This window comes from Bombus huntii, chromosome 1 (genome assembly GCF_024542735.1).
Source record: "Bombus huntii isolate Logan2020A chromosome 1, iyBomHunt1.1, whole genome shotgun sequence".
NCBI lineage: Eukaryota > Metazoa > Arthropoda > Insecta > Hymenoptera > Apidae > Bombus > Bombus huntii.
The window spans coordinates 20,162,562-20,183,428 of NC_066238.1; the positions used below are offsets into that span (position 1 = coordinate 20,162,562).

A 20,867-nucleotide genomic window follows, 5' to 3' on the forward strand; every position below is an offset into this window, starting at 1 on the left:
TCAAAATTCAACGAACCTTTGTGCCTTGTCTCTCATCCTTCGATCACCTCGGCTCTTTCTTTCTATTCTTTCCTTCTTCCTTTTGCCAAACGTGATTTCGCGTTTTCAACGGGTCTGGAATCTTGATTTACCAGATATACTTCTTCAATTTCGTGGCTTTTTTACTTTTCTTTTCTCAGCCCACATTTCGTGCCGTGCATCGGAGCCCAGATATTGAATTCTTTGCATCAAGCAAACTGTTCTTTCTTCTTTTTTCTTTACCATTTTATTATGGCATGAAGTGTAATCTTAGTGCAAAAATGTTATTGTTAGAAGATTTTTAGTTAAAAAAAGTATTTAGTGGAAAAATTAGCAAATCATCAGCTTATTTAACATGGGAACAATGAGGAACACGTATCGAAAGGCGGTCAGGGTTGGCTATTATGCCAGTTCAGAAAATGGATAATACGCTGGACCATCGGTTAAAGGACGAAGACTCAAACCCGTCCGTCAACAAACGAAATAAACGACTGGAGAATTCTCAACGGGTTCGATCTGAAACCGGGTTTAAATCTCCTTTAGCCGAGAACAAGTCGCTCCGGCTGTAGACCTGTATGCGCGCTCGCGCGTTTTCACGAAAGCAGACCCTGGGCCCCAATACAGAACCCTGGTCTTTTTCCCTCTGGCTTCGAGCGATAAACCAGCCTAAAGTGGGATATCTGCTAGGTAACAACACGAGGGATAGCCGGAGGTTCCTTCCAGCATGCCTGATGCTTTTCCTTTCGGCCTGCCTCTCTCTGTTTGTCTCTTCCCCCCTTCCCCCCGTCCTAGCTATTCGGCATTCTCAACCTACTGGGTGACTTTTCGAAAATGCCGTCCGTCTGTCTTCTCTAACGCATTCGTAATCATGGATGGAACAACTGTTGATGTGAATCCACGAAAAAATTTTTTAAAGACGCTCTATTATTCTTCAAAAAGATTTCCCAAAAACTTCATTTTAAACGATTTTTATTCTTTGTCATATTCAAGGTAATAGATTTGACTTTTTAATTTCGAAAATAGTTTGAGGTTAGGTAGATTCGTGCCAAAGTTTAAGCTGTACAAAGTTTCACTTTTTCAGTAAAGAGAAATAACGAATATCTCAGACTGTGAGAGAATTAGAGTGTGAATGTTTATGCAGATACATATTTTTATAAAAATAAATTAAAAAATGGACCCTGAGTAGTGGCTTGTATTTATAACCTAAATATTATAACAAAAATATTACTCTGAATATCTTATACATTTTTGCATACATTTTGTCTTTTATTTCTCATAAATACATAAACATTCTCGATTTAATCATTATGTTCTAACCTTAATTTATTATTTCCAGAATTATTCACTTATTTTGTTTTCAATTATTAATTTCTAGTAATTTTTCTTTGATTATTGATCTTATAGTAGTTTTTATAAACGTAAATATAAACATTATTTGAAGCATAGTCGACGGAGTGAACGCACATGTACAGCGACATTGTAATCTATCCTGAGATAAGGCCGCATCCTTTGATACCGACGCTAACATGGAGACTTCCGTTGTTCCGCAGCGAGATTTTTCGAATGTTTATTACATGTTCCACGTTTCCAGCCAGAGACTGGCTGTATGCGTTTGTTTTGATAAAACGCCTGAATATCGAGTCTAGTTGCGCTGACAGTTTGCACGAGATAAAGTCGAGAACCGGTGAGAATTTAAATAAGCAGATAACATTGCAGTAAAATCTGGATAGCTATTAAACTCAAGACAGCACGTTGTCGAAGAATCACATTTTCTGTTTACCTACCTCAACTCTTAGTAAAAAATGTCCAGCCACGCGTAATAATACCAAATTAACAAAAATACTAAAATTTGTCAAATAATATAATGTCATTTTGGAATATTTGAGCATTATAAAGTATTCATTCTTAATTAATCTAATATTAATTGTATTTGATCAAAGGCTTTTTGTAATATATCAAAAAAGTATATAGTTTGTATGTCAAAACGCCTTACGTTTTCATTAATTTATTCGGGAGGGATGATAATCATCAAAGATAATCGCTAAAGAAATTGAATACAATGTCCAACTAAAAATTACAGAATTATCCCAGGAAATGTTATATTAAAGTATAACGATAATCAACCATGCGATCAAGATGGATGATGTGTTCGTGTAAATCACTGAAGAAAGACTGATGTGCACATGATATGTTACTTACGCTTCGGTGGGTGGCGGAGAGTAAAAAGATGAGTGGTAGGTAGCAATATCCACGGCCTTCGCTGGCAATAGCAGTCTACTCGACACTACATCCATCCTCACGGAAAGTCTTCCAAGAAAACTCGCGGTCAGAGGGTTCTGAATGGTTTTCGACGGATCCAGTCCCGAAAACTCGAACTCCACAGCCTCTCGACGATACTATCTCCCTTTCTATCTTTCCTTCAGTACTTTACGTACTACCCACAGTACCGACAACACAAACCATCGTCAAAACTCTCCGTTAATAAATCGTTAATATTTTGTGTACCTCTGATAAATATTGAACCCCTGGCCCCCCACTAAATCAGTTCGATTTTTAACGCGAAAGGCATGTTCGATCGCTTTTTCAATATCTGATAGAACTTTGTCTACCAGTCGTTCACGACTCGTTGCTATTTACAATACATAAAGATCAGCGCGAGCAATTCCCACGAGACCTGCGAAAACATAAGAACTTCGTATGCCTCTCTATCTCGCTTCGTCTTGATTACACGCACTATCTTTCTCTCTTTCCTTTTGTCTAATTTTCATAAAGTAACAATACACTTCTTTCTTTTAGTTCCGTATTTATTCACCAGCAATGTGACGTACTTATTGTATAATGGATATCTTGTTAAACCAGATTTATCGACACGTGAGAACTATCGACGAACGACGGTGAAAAAGAACGTAATTCCTCACAGAGTCTTTAGTGAAATAGAGAAGAGAATGTTTGGGCGCACGCGTCGCGACAATGTAATGAGCGTTTACTCGAATGCAGCGAGGGGAAAAAAGCGTTGTCGCCAAGGCAGCTAGGTCCAGGAGAGGAAAAAAGCACGACACGGAGAGAACGGAAGCGATCGTTGGAGCCGAAAAACAAAAACGATTCCAGAAGCCTTGCACATACGGTCCTTGTCGATCGAACGCGCGTTTCTTTCTCATCGGTCGATTCTCGAGTCTCCTTCAGCCTGGTTATCCATTATGCAAAACTTAGCGAGATTCGTTACGGGTTTTTGTCTTGTCGCGACGCGCGCCCAAAATCGAGCACAGTCACGCGGGCGTCTCGACCTGTCACCGTTTAGATTTGAACTAAAGGTACCGGCTGGATTGTCGGCGGCCTGCGCATGAGGACGATCCCTACTCCCTACTCCCTAACGTGCTCTCGTGCTGGGCTGTTGGCAACGTAGTGGGGAAAGATACGGTCGCAGTTGCTCGACGAGGGTAGGGAAGGACAGGAGAGCCACGGGACGAGGAGATGGTACACTGAGGGCGCAATCAAATGACGACCGTCCCTATATGTGTCCCAGTATGTGTGCGCTTATATCACCTTGTGTGCGTTCTTAGCTACATATGCCCTCCATCGCCCGTACACTCATTCAGGCCTATGGAAAAAAATAATCGAATGGTGGATGCTGTGATGAAAGCTCTCTCGTTAAACCCTTCCTTATTTTGGCATTAATGTATAGATGTATGTAGAGGCCGAAAGATAAAAGATTGGAATATAGATATACAAGGTACGAAGCAATATGTGGTACAATAGGGCAGAAGGTTATTTTACACACAAAAATAAGTGAAATATGTAGAATAACACGATAATATACTTCAAAAAGGTAAGTTTACTAATTTGTCATGTATGTATATTTGAACTTGGCTAATTCCGGCCTGAGCAGGACTGAATAATCGACAGAAGCATATTCTATGTATTAAAATATGTCGGAAACCTAAAATAACTTTTATTTATTCGACTTTTATTTCGAAAAAAATTAAGTTTGAAAATTCATCAAGTACATATATACCAGATTGGGTGTATATACATACATACGCTCAAATTTGAGTTTGTCAAACACGAGACATTAACACGTTACGCCGGGCGTACCACCGGTGGTTCACGCTTAAGTTCCCTATCAGGCGGCGTGCACCACCGGTGGCTCACACTTGAATGTTCCATCAGACGGTACGTACCACCAAAAATGTAGTTCGTTTAGTAACTAGAAAAAATTGCCATACAGTTGAAAATTTAAATAATAGAAATTTAACGTATATTAATTGAAGAAAGTAGGATTTATTTAAAAACATAACAATTCAATATTATAAATTTATTGTGAACATGAATACGAGCGCCGCCCCACGGCGAGAAACACAAATAGCAGCGCCAGCGTGAACGTGTTAAACGAGAAAGTATACTACATCGAGTAGACATGATATTGATATTCATGACGATAAGAGATGACAGTTCTTAAATTCGCGCTAGAACAAATGTTGTCTATGACATGAGTATGTACATGAAAATGAGTTAGTTATAATTTGACGTCATACACACTGAGGATAGATGGAATTTGTGATTTGACGCACCACATACTACGTCATACACTTATGAATGATACTTAATGAACGATTTCTTCTATAAGGAAAGCATACATGTGTAGTAAAAAAAATTGCTTGAATATGATAAAAAGGATAAAAAAAGGTGCCATATCGACCTTGGAACAGAGGATATATATATATATCCTTCTTCAAATAAATTTAACGGTTATTTAATTAAATCCCAAAAATTTGAATTTTAAATGATATATTTCGAATTTCAATGCAGTAGACACTTCCTTAATTCCTTCTTCATGGATGGAAAACTCCCTGTTATGCAAAGACAGTTGTCATGCAAAACGAAGGAAAGCATGGAGAATCACTACCAAGTAATCTCGAAGTCACGTTCAGAACAAGGATGTCCTTGTTTTACGCCGACTACTGATCGTTTTCCAGTCCCCGAGAGAATTACCAGGGCTACCGTCTAGATGTATTATAGTTATGTAACCGTTTTGCGGAAGAATATCCCTTGTGCGTACCGGGTATCCGTTTAAAAATCATGCGCGCTATTATATTTGAAATACAAATTTTCTAACATAATGTTTGATAATATAAACATTGTCATCTATAATTCGTACATTCGTAGATATGTGGTCAACTGACTTATGTATGTTAAAGTTTAAGTTTCCATGTATCAAATGAAATGTATCAAACGATAACATTTTGAACGATAATTACTGGCCCATAAGGAAATGTACAATTTAACTACTGTTCTTTTACTCTTCAGCCCATTGGTGCAGTACAAATACAGGTGTTACTCGCAAGAAACAGCTCGTGCATCTTTTAATACTCATAAAACTGCGTCTACCATTGTGACACGGAGGAAGTGGTCAGACATAAAGAACACTGTTGGACAGTCGAACACACGTGTAAGAACACGGTGTAAAGTGTGAGGATTGGACGTGACATGTTACCATAGGAACGACGAGTTTAGGATCTAGAAAGTGAAAATTAATAAAAAGTTAGTCAATGGCTATTTTCTAATAAAGCAAAATTTTATGACATTTACGACGACCTTGAGGTCGCTGTGATTTCGTTATGAGATGTTACGGTAAATGAGGAAAGTGCAAGGCAATGTTTTCAAAACAAAAGAGAGACGCATTGCTTGTGAGAACGTACTTTAATTCTGGTGAATACCTCTTGCTCTGTGCACGCCTCAGGGTGCGTCTGCATCGTTGTTCGCGAATACTTTCCCACCGTGGAGTTTGGCTGGAACAACGTCTACCAATACGTACATGTATATATATATATATATGTGTATATACATATACATTTTTCTTTTTCTTTTTGTAAATATGCTGTACTTTTATATAGAGTACGAGTTTATGACCTACACTTCGTTTCAGGTTATGTTCTTGTTATTAAGTTTTTTGATGAATAAAGATCTATCTGGATGGTTGCTATGAAAACAAACCGTAGTAGAGTTAATGTCTGTCTTCATGGATGTCTTCATGGAAGAAGTTAGTAACGAAGACATAATATATGGATAATAAATAACGGTTATGGTAAAATTGATGTAAATACCTAGTGTTTTCATCTATTTAAGAATTTTATAATTTTCAGAGGTGCCAGAAAGTAATCGCGTTCATCGACGCTGTACACCATAAACACGTAATAACGTGGAGCCGTCTTCATGGGTGTCCCACGTATTATGCAAGAGATGGGCCGGTAGAAAATTTTTCAGGCCGTTGAACAGAGTGTACAGTCCTCTGTAGCATACCTTCGCCCACGATCAAGTTCGAACTTACTTGATTTCTCTTTAGGACCAGGTACATAGTGTTGCAGCGATAAAATCAAAATTTGAAGCGATATAATATGAATATAAAAATCATATTTCTTAAGTGCATAATTAATTAGCAATGTTTTAAACCATTTCTAAAATATTGTTTTGTTAAAATGTTAACAGAATATCCTGTACATGATACATCAAGGTTAGGATGCAATAGTATCAACAGAATCAGCCCTAAAAATTCTTGAGCCACTAAAAATGCAATAGCTTGAGGAAAATATTTACAAATTGTCCCACCTTCTCGTGAAGAATACCTTAAGCTACGATTCATAGGCAGCTGCGAACAATTTAATACCAATGTCACTCAGAGCTAACGCATTATATTACGTCAGATTTGATCGAAGTGGTGGCACGGTTTCACCTATAATTTCGTGCAATTTTAACGAGAATCGCTTCAAATTTCATTTCTCACAAACAATCTAATATGTGTAAAATTACTTTTAATATTGACAAAAAGGACGCTAATAATTTCCTGAACGTAACCATGACAGGGGGCGAGGTCGTCTTAAGACGAGTTCAACGCAAATTCCAGATAAAGAATATAAGAAGAAACAACCATAAACACGACTCTTGAAGAACTCACTCGACGAAGAAATATCATACTAAACGAGTCATTGAAACGCAGAGTCCGTAATGATTATTCGAATTCCCCGCATTGTTTTGACTTAATTCAGTGTGAATCGGCCTTAACCAGGACTCGTTGTGTTCTCAAAGAGCGAAATTAAGAGAGAGAAGGAGGCGCACCAAGAGAAACAAATGAACCGGGAGGAGAGTGATGAGGAGAAGTACGAAGGAATCGAAGAGGTGGCCGGGGACACGGAAGAGAAGAGAAGACGCGAGAAAGACGAAGAAACGAGAGGAAGGGATCCGGAATATAAGTCTCTGCAAGGCCTCGCGGTTTCGCCGTTGCCTTCTCAGAACCGATCGACTCTCGAAACGCGAGGGAACAACAAAAACCAGATCGCTTAAAGTTGATACCCATTTCTTTACACCCCGAATTTAAATGCAACAAAGTCGATCCAAATCATTTCGGTTCCTTTGCCACTTTATCGATAAATAAAGCTGTTTACTAGGCAATCAAACCGAACCTCGTTAATAATCAATATTGCTTAATCTATACTAATAGAGGGCGTTGTTGAGTTGTGACTAAAATAATTATCGTAATTCCAAAACTTAACAATAACAAGCACACAACAATGAGGTTATACTATGCCTAGTCATAGCTATAGATAACTAGATTTATACTCGTATTTAAAATAAAGTAGAGATTTAGAAAAGTGTCTGACTTTTTACTTCTCTTTAGTTTAACCTGTTTGTTAAATAAGAAGCTACATTTGTTATGTTGATATGGTTAAGTTGATAGAATTTAGCTCATTTTGTAAGAACGAGTTCTAATGGCTCACTTTGTTCGCGTCTCCGTGTATAGCTTTAGCATAGACCTCGATATGCCTCTCGTTTTACCATGTCGGTAACTTCAACGAGATATTATTTTTTCTTTGTTCAATTATTCGCTGCCGTAACGGCGTATTGTGCAGCATCAAATGAAAAAGAGTTAACGGCGAGTTCAATATCAAACGTCTAGTTCATTTACCAGTTTGCCAGCCTCTGCCAGCCTCTGCCAGGCTTTGTCAGCTATTCAGAACAACGACCGGATACGAAGTAGACGTAAACACTAAATACATAGAATATGGAAATGAATGCAATGCTCGTGGAACAGGTCACGAAATTCTTTTTGGGCCGGTCCTGAGACCCAGGCGCAGAATAAAGATTTTTGCCCCGATAGAAAAAAAAAAAATTTACCATTCATGCGCGTAGCTTGGGAAGCGCGAAAAATTATGCCGGAATCTTTTTCCCCCCTTTTCGTCTGAATCGGCGATATTGTCCGGCACAGATTACACAGTTCCTTGCTCGGACTGCCGAAACCATACCAGATGGCGTAATATCCTTTGACTTCGTATCATAATAAGTGAATGCAAAAGTAAAGCGTGTGATGCGTCGAACGATGATACCTTTCTATACAGACAAATTTTTGTTCGCGTGATCCATCCAAAGGTAACCTACTATCTCATTATTCTTCTTCGATGCCGTAAGACATGCACGAATGAAGATGCACGAGATGCAAGAATTACGATCCACATTGCTCTCTTGAACCTCTAATGAAAACTTGGAGAATTGAGTTTCCTAGTACGATTATTACTTAGTAACTAGTAATATTAGAAAATTGATAGGCATATGGTTAAGTTTCATAATTTTACAATTTTACATCGAATATGACAATTAGCTGATTGATGACATTTATTCGTAGAATTTTATTCATTTAGTATGATTATTTTACTATTATAAAATTTGTCACTATTATACCAGATGATATATTAACATTGGTAACTTGAAAATTGGTAACTTGGTTTGTGATTTGAAAAATCTGACTACAGATATTACTTTATGCAAGAGGGTCCTACTATTATAAACATTATTCTTTAAAAGTATACTTGCATAATAACGTATTTTATTAAAAATTCAATAATGTTTCTACAGATACCCGACATACCCCCTGTCCATTCAGTATTCTTGCGGAATCAAGAAGAAGAAAAGGGGGCCGCTCCAAATAGGATTAAGAGCTATCCACTCTGAAAAAACGTCTGTGAGGAATGTCGGGAAAATAAATGATAAGCTGTCGTCAAATAATATCACGCACTAGACGTATAGTTGGATAATACAAATTAATCGTCTATGTGGCATGAAATTCCTCGAACGGGACCAGCTACGAAACAGACGCCATATACGTCGGATGGAAGGCAAGAGCGGTATGCCTGAGAATGGATGCAGGTCGTTTCGACAACGCAGACAGGTTTTTCCCTTTGAAGTGCACGGGGAATCCGCCTTCCGGGTTCTCATTCGTTCCACGTCCACTCGTCCTATATACTCCCATAGATAACTCGCCTGGAGGCGACTGAGAACCATCGAGCGTGGCGCTGTTGGTATTCGGTACAAGGAACTCGCGGGCACCCTGTAATTTCGCTTGTATTAACGCGGTGTACCTCAGAAACTGCGAGTTACCGACCGCATTGCGGTACTTGCTGCCCGATTCGTGTCCGTGGGTCGGTAACTGGCCAAAAAACGCGAGCATAAATTATGGCTGACTCTTCCTGTATCGGATTTTTCGACTGGTCTTCGAACTTCGTCGGCCTCTGCGCGCGTAATGAAACGATTGAAAATTACAGGGGCCCACGGTGATAGTTAGAGCAGCGAGATAACATCGGTCGTGCCACGGCATTTTATCGTGTGTTGTTTTAAGCGTACTAACGACCGAGTAATTAAGTCTGCTAGCACTGCCTCCCTTGAGGCCTCTCTTCTCCTTTCCAAACTCTACTTATGCGTGTTAATTATCGAATTAAGAAACACGTGTATATACTACGTTCATGTCCGCATAAATGTTTGATGTCTCGCTTAGTGGCTCAGAGTAAACTATACAAGCCCCAGAAAAAGTTTAGGAATAAGGTATGTACTATGTATATAGAGGATGATCCCCATGTAATTGGAAACATAACTCGTAACTCCATAAATATTGACGTTATCGAAAGTTGTTAATGGCAAAAAATATGGCTTTAAAGGAGGTCGTGTATTATACTGCTCAATATTTTTAGGGAGACTACAGTTGAAGATTGAAGAAAACATGGAGATAACGTTAGAATATTGATATTTCTTGCGAAACCTATAATCTACTATAAGTTCACCCATTATAATGTTTGATTAAATCAAAATGTTTACCCTGAACACTAAGATACTTAATATTTCCTTAAATCGGAAACAAACTAATTATTATCTATATGACCTATTTAGGGCCACGTTTATATTTTCAGAGACTCTAGGCGCAACATCATTATTAGGCCTAATTAAATTGTACAGTTAAGTTTTAGAATATGGCCCCATAGAGAGTAGGACTAAATGTGGCCCTAAACCGAAGTGTTCACAATTTAAAATTAACGATATTTCATTCTTATTTCCGAAATCATACTTCAAATATTTTTATCAGCAACAGCACAAGAAATCGAGCTATCAAATTCACCCACTGAAGTCAACCAAGTAAAGTCATAAGCCAAGCATCAAATACACTATAGTGACATAACCTAGCAATGACATCCATAAATCGGTCGCTGGCAGACATTTTTATCAGTCAACCAACGAGATTAAAAAGCTTCCTGTCACATGCTTGCACGCATTCCATAGTGGTGGCCCAATCGCAATCATGATTCGCGTCAGTATGAGAGAAGACAAATAAAAGACAGCTGCTGCGTTCACAGAAATAAGACGAGACAAAATGAACCTTCTTCGTTTCTTTTATCCAATAATGCGTACCGTTCAGTGACGTATTCCGGAATACAGGGCCTTACGCGACATCGAGGGAAACAGAGAAAGGGTATACACGTGCACATGTTTGTACATACACGAGAAAAGGAGAGAGGAATTGGACGAGGAAAAATGATACTTCATTTCGATACAAGTAAATGTAGGAAAGGAATGTCACGATCAAGCTAGAGAAAAAAGGTATGGGGACAAAATAGTGAAGGACTAAAATTTCTAAATATATCTATACAGTTACTAATAACTACTAGAACGCTTGGAATAAGAGACTTTTATATGAAACTTTTTGAAATCTCATTAGCACTGTAATGAGATACGACTGTTATAACTATATTGGTAAAATTTGGAACCATAAAATTCGTATGCTGTTTAAAGACCATACTAATCTCTATGAATTGTACATGTATTTGTAGTAAATATCTTGTAACTTTAATATACATTTTCAGATTAGTTTCAAATTTTACCAATACAGCTATGATAGTCATGTCTCATTATAGTGACACAATTTCAAAATGTTTTGTGTAACGCATTGTATTTTATTTTCTTAATTAAACCAATAAAGATAAAGTTTTCCTATTTTACCAGTCATTTTCAATTGGAAAATAACAAATAATATAAAATTCTTTTAACAAATTATACTATATACCAAATTAAAATAGCTATATTAATATACCTATAATTAATTAATATAACTTGTAGTTATAGCTTTTATAGGAAAATTACATAGTCGTGTACGAAAAAGATGCAAATTGTACGAAAGAAAGGAAAGAGAAAATACTAGACGGGCGGAAATGAAATTGAAAGAAAACGCGTTCGAAAAAAGGAGGAAGAGTTTACAAAAGGTGTAAAGAAAAGAACAGGAGAGGAAAGGGGGCGTCGAAGACAGGGAGTAGGAGGGAGGTGTGGAAGGAGCACGAGAGTACGGAGCAAGAAACGCAGCACGAGGGCTGTGCACACGAGCTTGGGGAAACATACGTATGCGCATTAATGTGTGTGAACGCACCGCGTGCGCTATGCGCTGCGTCTGTCCTTGCGTCCTGGCTCAACACGCCTTGGCAGTTGCCATGCGGGACACCGGGTTCGTGAGTTGACGTCACTCTATCTCCCAACAGACGAGTTAATATTGATAAGTAGAAGCGTTACATGCCCTGGATGTTGGGATGAAGGGACATCAGCTCAAACCAAGTCGAATAATCGACGCGCGTTTCGCAAACCAGTACCATAATGTGATCTTTTTCGTTAGCCAAATAATGTTTAAGATACTGAAAGGGTATGTGGCACGTGATATCACTAATCTAGAAATATATTATTTTAAAATTATCAGTCAGATTTATGGATGTTTATGTAAATTTATGTTGATGATTATAAGAGAAAAACATGATAAGTACATTTTTGTTGAATTGTTGATTATAATGTCATTGGGTGAGTAAAAGGGAATATTTCAATACAAAATAGCTAAAGATAAAAAAAATGCGTTAGGTCTAGCTGAAGCTTTACATAATTGTTAAGACAAATAACATTTTAATATCCGGAATATTTTAATATCATACAAAGTAATGTTTCTTCAACTGTAAAGAGGGTGGAAAAATATATATGTTTAGCTCCAAAATTAAGTAATAGACCAATTTTGGTAACGTAAGATTAATTGACAAAATTATCCTCCTGTAAAAAATGGGAAATGTGGCTCCTTTTTATGAAAACCTACTAAACCAAAAGTAAAACTTACACAGAGATTTGTTTCACTCACTAAATATCAGAAGTACTGCATTTTGAATATTACATCTTTTATGCTTTCTGTGCATTTTGAATTTTAATATTTCCTATAAATGCACAAACATCCGCAGTCTAATCGAAAATCAAACTACAGAGACGCGTCGGTGGCGTGGTTATAACTGCGCCATTAATAAGAGTAGTGCTGCAAATTGATGAAATGCAATATGGGTGAAATGAGTTTGCCAAGGGGGAGTTAGCGAGGGTCGTGTAGATCGCTCGAAAACTCAAAATAGATCAGGGGTGGATTCGTACCATCTGGACCTTTAATTTCAGGGGACGTAGTCCCAGACCACGATACGAAAGAAATATTAATGAACGGAAGTCACTTCGTTATTATGCTTCACTGGCCTCTACTGTTTGTATACGATTGATCATCCACAAGCTTACAGGACGAGTAAGCATTTTCATAGCTGTGGCTAGATTACATAGCGAGATAGAAACAAAACCCAGCGCCACCGTCCATGAAGCACAAGTGTCATTTTCGAATAGGTCAAGGAATATATTATTACATATTCGACTATCTTGAATAAACATGTAATAATCTTTGTTTTACCAGAATATATCTTATACATCTTAAATGTTTATTTGAATTCGTCACAACTCAAAAATCGTGATCAAGTGTTATTTACTTGATTTATTGTATATTAATTTTTTTAAAAATTCAGAAAGAAAGCAATGAAAAATATAAACTGTAGCCACATATATCCTTGACCTTATTAAAAAGGAAAGAAAATGTAAATATAAAAATAAATATATAACTATATGCATATATATAAACAAATATAAAAAAAAATTTAATGATTTTATATACCTATTAAGGTATTTTTTATTCGGTCTAGAAAATATGGGAAACGAAAAGAATATATCGTGTTATAATCCAAGAACCGTACCTAAGGTGTAGATGGCGAAGGTATCGAGCGCTAAAGGGTTAAACGTGAACGTTTGAACAAGCGTGAAGTCCCATTCGAGGCCGACTTTTCCAGGAATGACTTGTTAAAGAAGGAATTTATCGGTAGGTTTTACGGTTCTCTTCGTCGTTGCTTTGCCTTTATTGCAAAGCAAATGCATATAGAGAAATGGGACCAGAGCTGATGATATGTCGGAAGGGAGGATCCAGTTTGCGCGAAACGTGTCTGTGGTTAATCAGAGCTTTCCAGGTCAGATACGCAACGCCTGTTAAACATTAAATAAATGATACGATTTTATTTTCTGTTGTTTAAGTGCTTCTTTGATAAGTAAACGAAGTAGATATCACACAAATTCAAATTTAAACGACCCATCTCCATCACGATAATAGTATATACGATTAATAAATAATTAATCTATAGTATCAATACCATTAAACATTATTATTTATCACACATATTAGTAATAATAATATTGTCATTATATATGTCGTTAGTTTTTGAAAACACGGTGTAGGGAATTTTGTATACACAATGTATCTACATTTCCTCATGAAAAAGCAATATGGCCGCTATTTGAATAACCTATAGCCCTATAGCTCACCTCAAAGTGTACTCTACGTATACTCAAGTGTGTCTTAACGCAATGTGTATTCTTTTACGCGTTTTCCATAGAATATTGTGGCGCCAATGTGGGTACACAAGTATCTACACTCGATTGTTTCTCTCGAATATTTTCTTTCGAAAAGAGAAAGCTGACCCTTTCGAAAAGAGTTCTCAACTCCCGTCGTTACCTTATACCTTTCTGGGTTACCGGATCCGTGAATGAGAAAGACGATATCGATGCAAAAACTTCGACAACGCAAGATAGTGGCTAACCTCGAAATTGTCGTTCACAGGATCCAACAACTTTTTGATAATCGATCGATGTTGCGAGAAGATTTAAGAATTAAAACAAAATCAATGGTTTGAAAACAAAAATTAATTTATAACAATATACTAGGTTGTTTGGAAAGCTCATAGAACAAAATTAGAAATTTATTAATTAATCTGTACTCTGTTTTATGGCGACTTGTATCTCTTTCAAATGGCTTTTGCAATGAGACTTTTGAAGGTGAATATTTAAGCTGGCAATAATATCATTTCAACATTTTTTACATATTCTTAAATAATACAGTATTGATGATTTTTATTGAAATTTTCCAATTTTGAAAAGACTACGAATTTCTCGAGCAATTCAATATAATATATGATATCTAACTACGTAATATGTATAACTTCAGACTTAATTATACATTAAGATACATTGATAAGAGCAGACACTATACATAAATTGAATTTAGAATAATTAAATGTTAAATATTATTTGATAATAGTATAATAATAATAGTGATTTTTATATAGGTACATATATGATGAAACCGACGAAAGAATGTGCTTAGTCTTTGTGTTTCGACGTATGTACATATCTTATGACCTAGGGTGAGAACCTTGGGTACTACGCGTTTTCTTCGTACTGATGTGTCGTGCAATACGAAGACAGAATGTGTACAACGCGCTAGTGTGAACAAGAGAGACGAAAAGAGATGAAAAGTAGAAGCTAGAAAGAGAGAAATGGCAAAAGTAACTAAAAGATGAAAGAAGACAAGGAAAAAAAACATGGGACCGGTGCATGTTCTCTACGCATGCCACGTGTTTTACCACCTGCCTCGACTAGACGTTCGATAATGGAAAAAATATACACGCGGATCATTTAAATACTCGGCTACTGGGAGCATGTTTCCTGAGAACAATAAAGTCTCGCTGTAATACGAACTACACACGTATCGAATGTCGTAAAGTACTTGTTCGAACAATTTACGACGTCTTCTATTAGTAATGAACAAGCGATTGATTTTTATACAAATTCATATTTTCATGGATACAATTAAAAGAGTATGACTTAAGCAGAAATTCGTTTTATCTATATTTTATCTAATATTATAAAGAATGCTATATATTTGATATTTTCTATGTTTCTACATATCATATAAATTCTATAGATTTCTATATTTTTAAACTTCGTATAATTGTATAAAAATCCGCGATCGGCTAATAAGTGATAAATTGATTAAATTTATAATTCCTTAATATTTATTTCAAAATATAATATTTCGTACTCCTCTTGCAATCGAATATTATTTGAATATAAAGAATATTGTAACAAAACAAAAATGTCACTGAACCTATGTTGTTACGAAAATAACTTTTTTGCAAGAATTCGTAACTCTAGCGGTCAAGAATTTGTTTCTTCGCTCCCGGGGTTAACTACCTCGGAAGAAAACAAAGTTAATAACACATACTTAAATAGGGATGTATTTCTAATCGATTGATAATCACTCAGGAGCTTGATGTCAGCAAATATGACAGGACCTAGATACAAGTGATATAATTTAATTTAATTTAATTTAATTTATTAAACGAGTTAAATACCCATTTTTCTATATAGAAAATGTAAGTTTATGTAGAATGTTGAAAAGGGAAAGAAATAGAAAAAGATAAGAAATATGTTCACACGTTTTACGAGAAAGAGATAGAGACTCACCTCTTTCTGGCAAACCGCATGTCGATCAGTGTTGCATGATTCGCTGCTTGCTGCCCGCTCCAGAAACACAGTTAACGAGACACGATTTATTACGATAAACTTCTGTTAGTCGTCGAACTTGACAACATGGCCGAACTCACCCCTAACCAAACAACTAAGATTCGCAACTTCCAAGGGAGAAAACGTAACGAGGACTACTGTATGTCAAAATGTGAACAATTTTCGTGAACTGAACCGTCAAACGAAAGGACGCGACCTATCGGACGTAAGGTTTGATATGCTGCTTTTGTTTACACACAAAACTTGACAGGAGAAACTTAGATCTCACGTTGCTAGATTATGGGTCATTCGACATTCGAACCGACTAGGGTAATTTCTCGCGCGAAAATTAACGGAAAATATGTATGTTAGTGACATCTGTTGAGAGACATGCAAATTACGTTACAAATTTTAGCAACATATATTTTGGAGTTTGTTGATAAAGAAGAATGCGATGTTATCTTTCTTGAGATTATAATATGTAATATAATTAGATTATTTTATTTGTATCTGTAATAGAAGAAATAGGAGTTAATAATAACGTACAAATTTTAATATACAAATCTTGGAGCTCTTGAGGTCAAATACAACGTTATATTTTTTGTAATCACAGTAAGTAAATTATTTTATTTGTTTCTGTAATATAAGAAATAAATAAAATAATAGGACATATACGAAATTAGATTTTTTATATTCTATTTGTGCCCTGTTGTCATATTTTTTTATGTGTGTTTACGTGTCATATGTATAATTTTTTGTTTTATATTAAATACAGATCTTTACATATAAATTTTTGTTCACAAAATATAAATTATATATTTAATGATGTAGAATCTGGAACATTGTTTTCTTGTGATCAAAATGTAGTGTAAATAATGAATTATTATAAGTACATTGTAATCACTAAAAATGTCGAATTATGGCCTGTCAAATGGTCATCGGTATGTAATTATTGTACCACAAGTTCCCGCGTAAAATTTATTTACACGACAAGAGATCCAATACTTAAGTCTTATAAAAACTATACATTATACTATCAAGGATGAAATTCAGGTGTAGAATGATGGACGTAATTGCAATGAGAGATTTCACCAGTGAGTTTAAATCATGGAAACTATTTCTAACCTTCCAATTGTTGTGTATAATTAAATATCAATAAATATTAGTATATTTACGTTACCCTTATTCTTATGCAATTTTTTATATACCGGAAGTATTTCAACGTCTACGATTAAATAGCAATACCAATACAAATTTTTATACCGAATGCAACGTAATAAAAATTTATATCGAATTGCAATGTTAACCCCTCTTATTATCAATTAGTTTCATAGAAATACAATAATATTAAAATATAGAATTTTATTTCAGATATCGTTAATGTTATCGCTCGAATAACAAAACAGTGTACCTTGCGGTTAACGTTGGATGAATTATGCTTCAGTGTCACTGATGACCGAGCATCGATGGTTTGGGCTGAACTAAGTCAGACTCATTTTTTTACTGAATACATTATGAATGGCGTCTCTGAAGAACAGAATGAGATTTATTTAGAATTTGATCCCACATTGCTTGCCAGATCCCTAGGATCTTTACGAATGACCGCAAAAAGCGTTAAAATCAAATTAACGAATAAGCGACAACCGTGTCTCACTATAGAAATTGAGTTACCTTCATTAAGCATGGAATCAAGACAATGCTTGCACGATGTACCTGTCAGAGTTATACCACGACGCGAATGGACCGAGCATCAAGCACCAAATATTCCTGAATTTCATGTATAAACAGTTTTTTCTGCCTATTTTATTTATGATACTTACTTCTATACTACAAATTTTTATGTATTTACGAAAAATTTGAATGTGCAAAAATTCATAAAATATTACAAAATATTCAGAATACAGTACCCGTTATACTACTTGATAGGTGGAATGAAGCTCTGCCAAGGTCAACATTTTTTATTTTCTCAAAAATATGAATTTTCATAAAAATTCGCAGTCTAGTTCTTTCTTAATTGTTATTAGTTTTTCATAGTACAGGGAGTATTTGCACTTATTTATAACTTAATATCTTCTTTTCCAATGAAGTGGTTTTTTATCAGATTTGATATTTCATTTTCATAGTATCATATCTCTGTAGCAGTTCAAGTATTACGAAAGTGAACATATCTAGTTAATTAATGTTTAATTACTATAATAAATAGAATAATGTGCAAACATGTACTTCTTGTAACCATTGTACTTTTATTTTTCTATTTTTAATTTTTTCCAGATTTCGGTCGATATGCCTCAACTTAAACACGTAAAACATATTGTAGAAAGGATGAAAAACATGAGTCCACAATTAACGTTAAGCGCCGACAAAACCGGCGTGTTTGTATTGAAAATCGACACGGACAGCGCCACAGTGTCTACACATTTCCAAAAGTTGCAAGTTTGGAATTGTAGTCAACAAAGTCAAGAAGACAAAATATCAGCTACTATAGATATTAAGAAGTTTTTCATGTTCCTAGCTTGGGACATAACACATCCCGATGGCGTGAAATGTAACATACTGCAAGACAAGATGGTTAACTTATTTCTGCATGTAGCAGATTATGTTAAAATACAGTATTTCTTACCCTCGGTATCTATTTGAATCGCATTAATTTTAACAAACTGTTTTCATACAATATAAATTCTTTATTTTTTATACACCCTTGAGTTTTTTTTACGCATAAAGGCAATTGATACAAAATGAACTTTCGACTATTAACGTTAATTATATGCTAAATTGAAGTTTCGTTCATTCTCTTGTCTGAAATTTTGATGCATCTGATCAATCTGCTGAATCTTTTGATTCAGCAAAGTTGTTTGCTGATCTAACCACTGTAAACTGTTCATATGAGCATTCAATATTTTGCCAATTTGGACAATAGGGTCGCTGGAATCTTGCGTGCGATTGGCCTGATTTAAATGTTCGATGATTTCCTTCAAATCTTCTGACATTCGTTTTAATTGAGTATCAAGATCTTCCGCTAAACGATATGTGTATTCTCTTTCTGGATCAGATACTGAAAGAGATGCTAATTCCTTTTCTAGTGGTACTAAACAGTCTTGCAACTCTTTCTGCTGACCAACCTGTATTTGTAATTATATATATTTGTAAAATTGTAGTGTTTATATTTTATATGTTATTTAATATATCATAATAATTATCTTACAACATAATCCAATTCATGCTCCAACTGCTGCTGCTCAATTTTGACTCTTTCAACTTCTTGATTCAGTGCTACTATTTTCTCTCCGTTACTTATAAGCAATTTATCCCAAGCGTTAACTTGTTCAGCTTGATTTACAAATACCTTCTCTTGCTCTTCTAGTTCTAAGGTCCATTTATTTATGGATTCTTCAAACGAATTTATAGAAGCAGGTTGAAGTGTACCCGCAGATGAACTGACACTGTTATGTTTCATTTAGTAAATAACAAAATATTATATTAACCTCATATTGCAAAATAACAGTAAAAACTAGACATACGTTGTAGTTGTACCCAATGATGCTTGAGTAGATGTGAGGCTTGCTGTGGCTGCAGTCTGATTTAAAGAAAATCCTGCTGTGCTAGTTGAAGTTGTCCCTGTACCGAAAGTAAATCCTGTGGCTGCAGATGTTGTGCCACTTGCACCTAAAGAGAAACCTGTAAGGACAATGAACAATGGTTATTTTCATAAAACAGACTTGGATTATTATAATACATATGTACTATGAAAATTAATAACTAATACCTGTTGCTGTTGTGGTTGTAGCTATAGCAGTAGTTACAACAGGTGTTGCAGAAAGAGTAAACCCAGTTCCTGTTGTTATTGTATTTGGTGTACCAAACGTTAAGCCAGTTCTAGCAGTGGATACAATAGTTTCACCACCACCCAAGGCAAATCCAGCAGTAAGTAGCTTAGATGCAAAAGCTGAGGTCGCTGCTGTTGTTGTTGTCACTGTGGTAGTACCTCCTAAATTAAAGCTTAAAGTATTTCCAGCTGATGCTGGTGTAGAGAATCCTGTGGGAACTGTCGCAGTAGTTGCTGCAGGAGTTATGCCAGTACTTGCAGTTGTACCAGTACTAAATGTTAAACCAGGTGTTTGTGAAGGTACAGTGGTTGTAGGAGCAGCAGTTGGTGTTCCAAAAGTAAAGCCAGGACTTTGAACAGGAGTACCACTTAATCCAGTACCAAATACTCCACTAGGTTTAGTTTGCACTGGTGTAGATGTAAGTGAGAATCCCGTTGGTTTTGCTGCATCTCCAGCACCACCGACTCCAAACGTAAAAGCTACAAAAAGAATTAAAATATTGTAGAACAATAAGGTGTAATTATATTTTTTGATTACTACAAAATATTAAATATACTTGTAGTTGGTACAGTGCTTGCAGGAGTAGTAGTACTGGGTTGAGACTTTGGAGTACTGTATGTGAAACTCATTTTTATTTTTTATATTATTATACCTATAAAATAATACATATTTAGAACTTTACTAATTATCGTATAAAAATGCTGAAATTTGTAAGAAAGTTAAGCATTATTCATTATGTATTTTATTTAAAAACTTTATAAACAGTTTTACAGCTAACCTTATTCGTTTTAAACGTCATTGACTTTTAATACGAGCATTTGAGGAATAAACAGTCAATGCTTAAACTAAAAATAATAAATTATTATAAGATACTTATACACTGCGGTTTATACTTTACAATTATCTATTTTAGATCCTTTGTCACAGAACTCTCTTTAAAATTACACTTCGCAGTTTCTAACCAATATAAAGCAAATTCAAGCGAAATTAATCAGA

At 35.6% G+C, this 20,867-nt stretch overlaps 3 protein-coding genes and 2 long non-coding RNA genes across 10 annotated transcripts in view; 3 read left to right on the top strand and 2 right to left on the bottom strand.

The window, feature by feature from the left end:
- LOC126864406 (transcriptional activator Myb) overlaps window positions 1–16,370 on the bottom strand; it is a 41,248-nt gene extending 24,878 nt beyond the window's left edge. Inside the window, exons 1-2 of one of the 2 annotated variants that reach the window (XM_050615721.1) lie at window positions 2,847–3,300; window positions 2,218–2,692 (exon numbers count right to left, since the gene is read on the bottom strand). In XM_050615721.1, coding sequence (XP_050471678.1) covers window positions 2,218–2,312 — 95 coding nt within the window. In that variant the 5' untranslated portion in view covers window positions 2,313–2,692; window positions 2,847–3,300. Of the gene's footprint in view, window positions 1–2,217; window positions 2,693–2,846; window positions 3,301–16,008 lie in introns of those variants that run through there. The other variant, XM_050615731.1, reaches the window with a different exon arrangement.
- On the top strand, window positions 3,522–9,387 carry LOC126864673 (uncharacterized). 2 transcript variants are annotated; one of them, XR_007689290.1, is made up of 3 exons: window positions 3,522–6,100; window positions 6,159–6,364; window positions 6,502–9,387. It is a non-coding gene; the product is annotated as an uncharacterized LOC126864673 (long non-coding RNA). The 2 variants fall into 2 exon arrangements; XR_007689287.1 differs by having other exon boundaries at window positions 3,522–6,055.
- LOC126864685 (uncharacterized) lies at window positions 9,400–12,066 on the top strand. Its single transcript, XR_007689292.1, has 2 exons — window positions 9,400–10,929; window positions 11,446–12,066. It is a non-coding gene; the product is annotated as an uncharacterized LOC126864685 (long non-coding RNA).
- A 157-nt stretch (window positions 16,371–16,527) lies between the features above and the next one.
- On the top strand, window positions 16,528–18,740 carry LOC126864531 (checkpoint protein HUS1). Of its 4 annotated transcripts, none has more exons than XM_050615985.1 (4): window positions 16,548–16,659; window positions 16,879–17,141; window positions 17,419–17,825; window positions 18,319–18,740. In XM_050615985.1, exons 2-4 carry the CDS (start codon window positions 17,090–17,092, stop codon window positions 18,682–18,684), a joined length of 825 nt encoding a protein of 274 aa, XP_050471942.1. In that variant the 5' UTR covers window positions 16,548–16,659; window positions 16,879–17,089; the 3' UTR covers window positions 18,685–18,740. The 4 variants fall into 4 exon arrangements, with proteins under 4 accessions (XP_050471959.1, XP_050471942.1, XP_050471963.1 ...); XM_050616006.1 differs by having other exon boundaries at window positions 16,549–16,659; window positions 17,406–17,825; XM_050616002.1 differs by lacking the exon at window positions 16,879–17,141 and having other exon boundaries at window positions 16,528–16,659.
- LOC126864461 (nuclear pore glycoprotein p62) lies at window positions 18,708–20,859 on the bottom strand. The gene is made up of 6 exons (XM_050615839.1): window positions 20,650–20,859; window positions 20,428–20,523; window positions 19,811–20,350; window positions 19,566–19,722; window positions 19,250–19,487; window positions 18,708–19,166 (listed from the first exon to the last, which is right to left on the bottom strand). The coding sequence occupies exons 2-6, from the start codon at window positions 20,498–20,500 to the stop codon at window positions 18,804–18,806; spliced, it is 1,371 nt and encodes a 456-aa protein (XP_050471796.1). The 5' UTR covers window positions 20,501–20,523; window positions 20,650–20,859; the 3' UTR covers window positions 18,708–18,803.
- Between the last annotated feature and the right edge of the window lie 8 nt (window positions 20,860–20,867).

Coding starts and splice junctions, on each gene's coding strand:
- LOC126864531 (XM_050615985.1), top strand. CDS start 17,090: ATGAAATTCAGGTGTAGAATGATGGACGTAATTGCAATGAGAGATTTC. Junction 17,142..17,418: donor TGCAATGAGAGATTTCACCA/GTGAGTTTAAAT, acceptor ATTTTATTTCAG/ATATCGTTAATGTTATCGCT. Junction 17,826..18,318: donor CAAATATTCCTGAATTTCAT/GTATAAACAGTT, acceptor AATTTTTTCCAG/ATTTCGGTCGATATGCCTCA.
- LOC126864461 (XM_050615839.1), bottom strand. CDS start 20,500: ATGAGTTTCACATACAGTACTCCAAAGTCTCAACCCAGTACTACTACT. Junction 19,723..19,810: donor TACAACCACAACAGCAACAG/GTATTAGTTATT, acceptor TTGTCCTTACAG/GTTTCTCTTTAGGTGCAAGT. Junction 19,488..19,565: donor TCATTGGGTACAACTACAAC/GTATGTCTAGTT, acceptor GAAACATAACAG/TGTCAGTTCATCTGCGGGTA.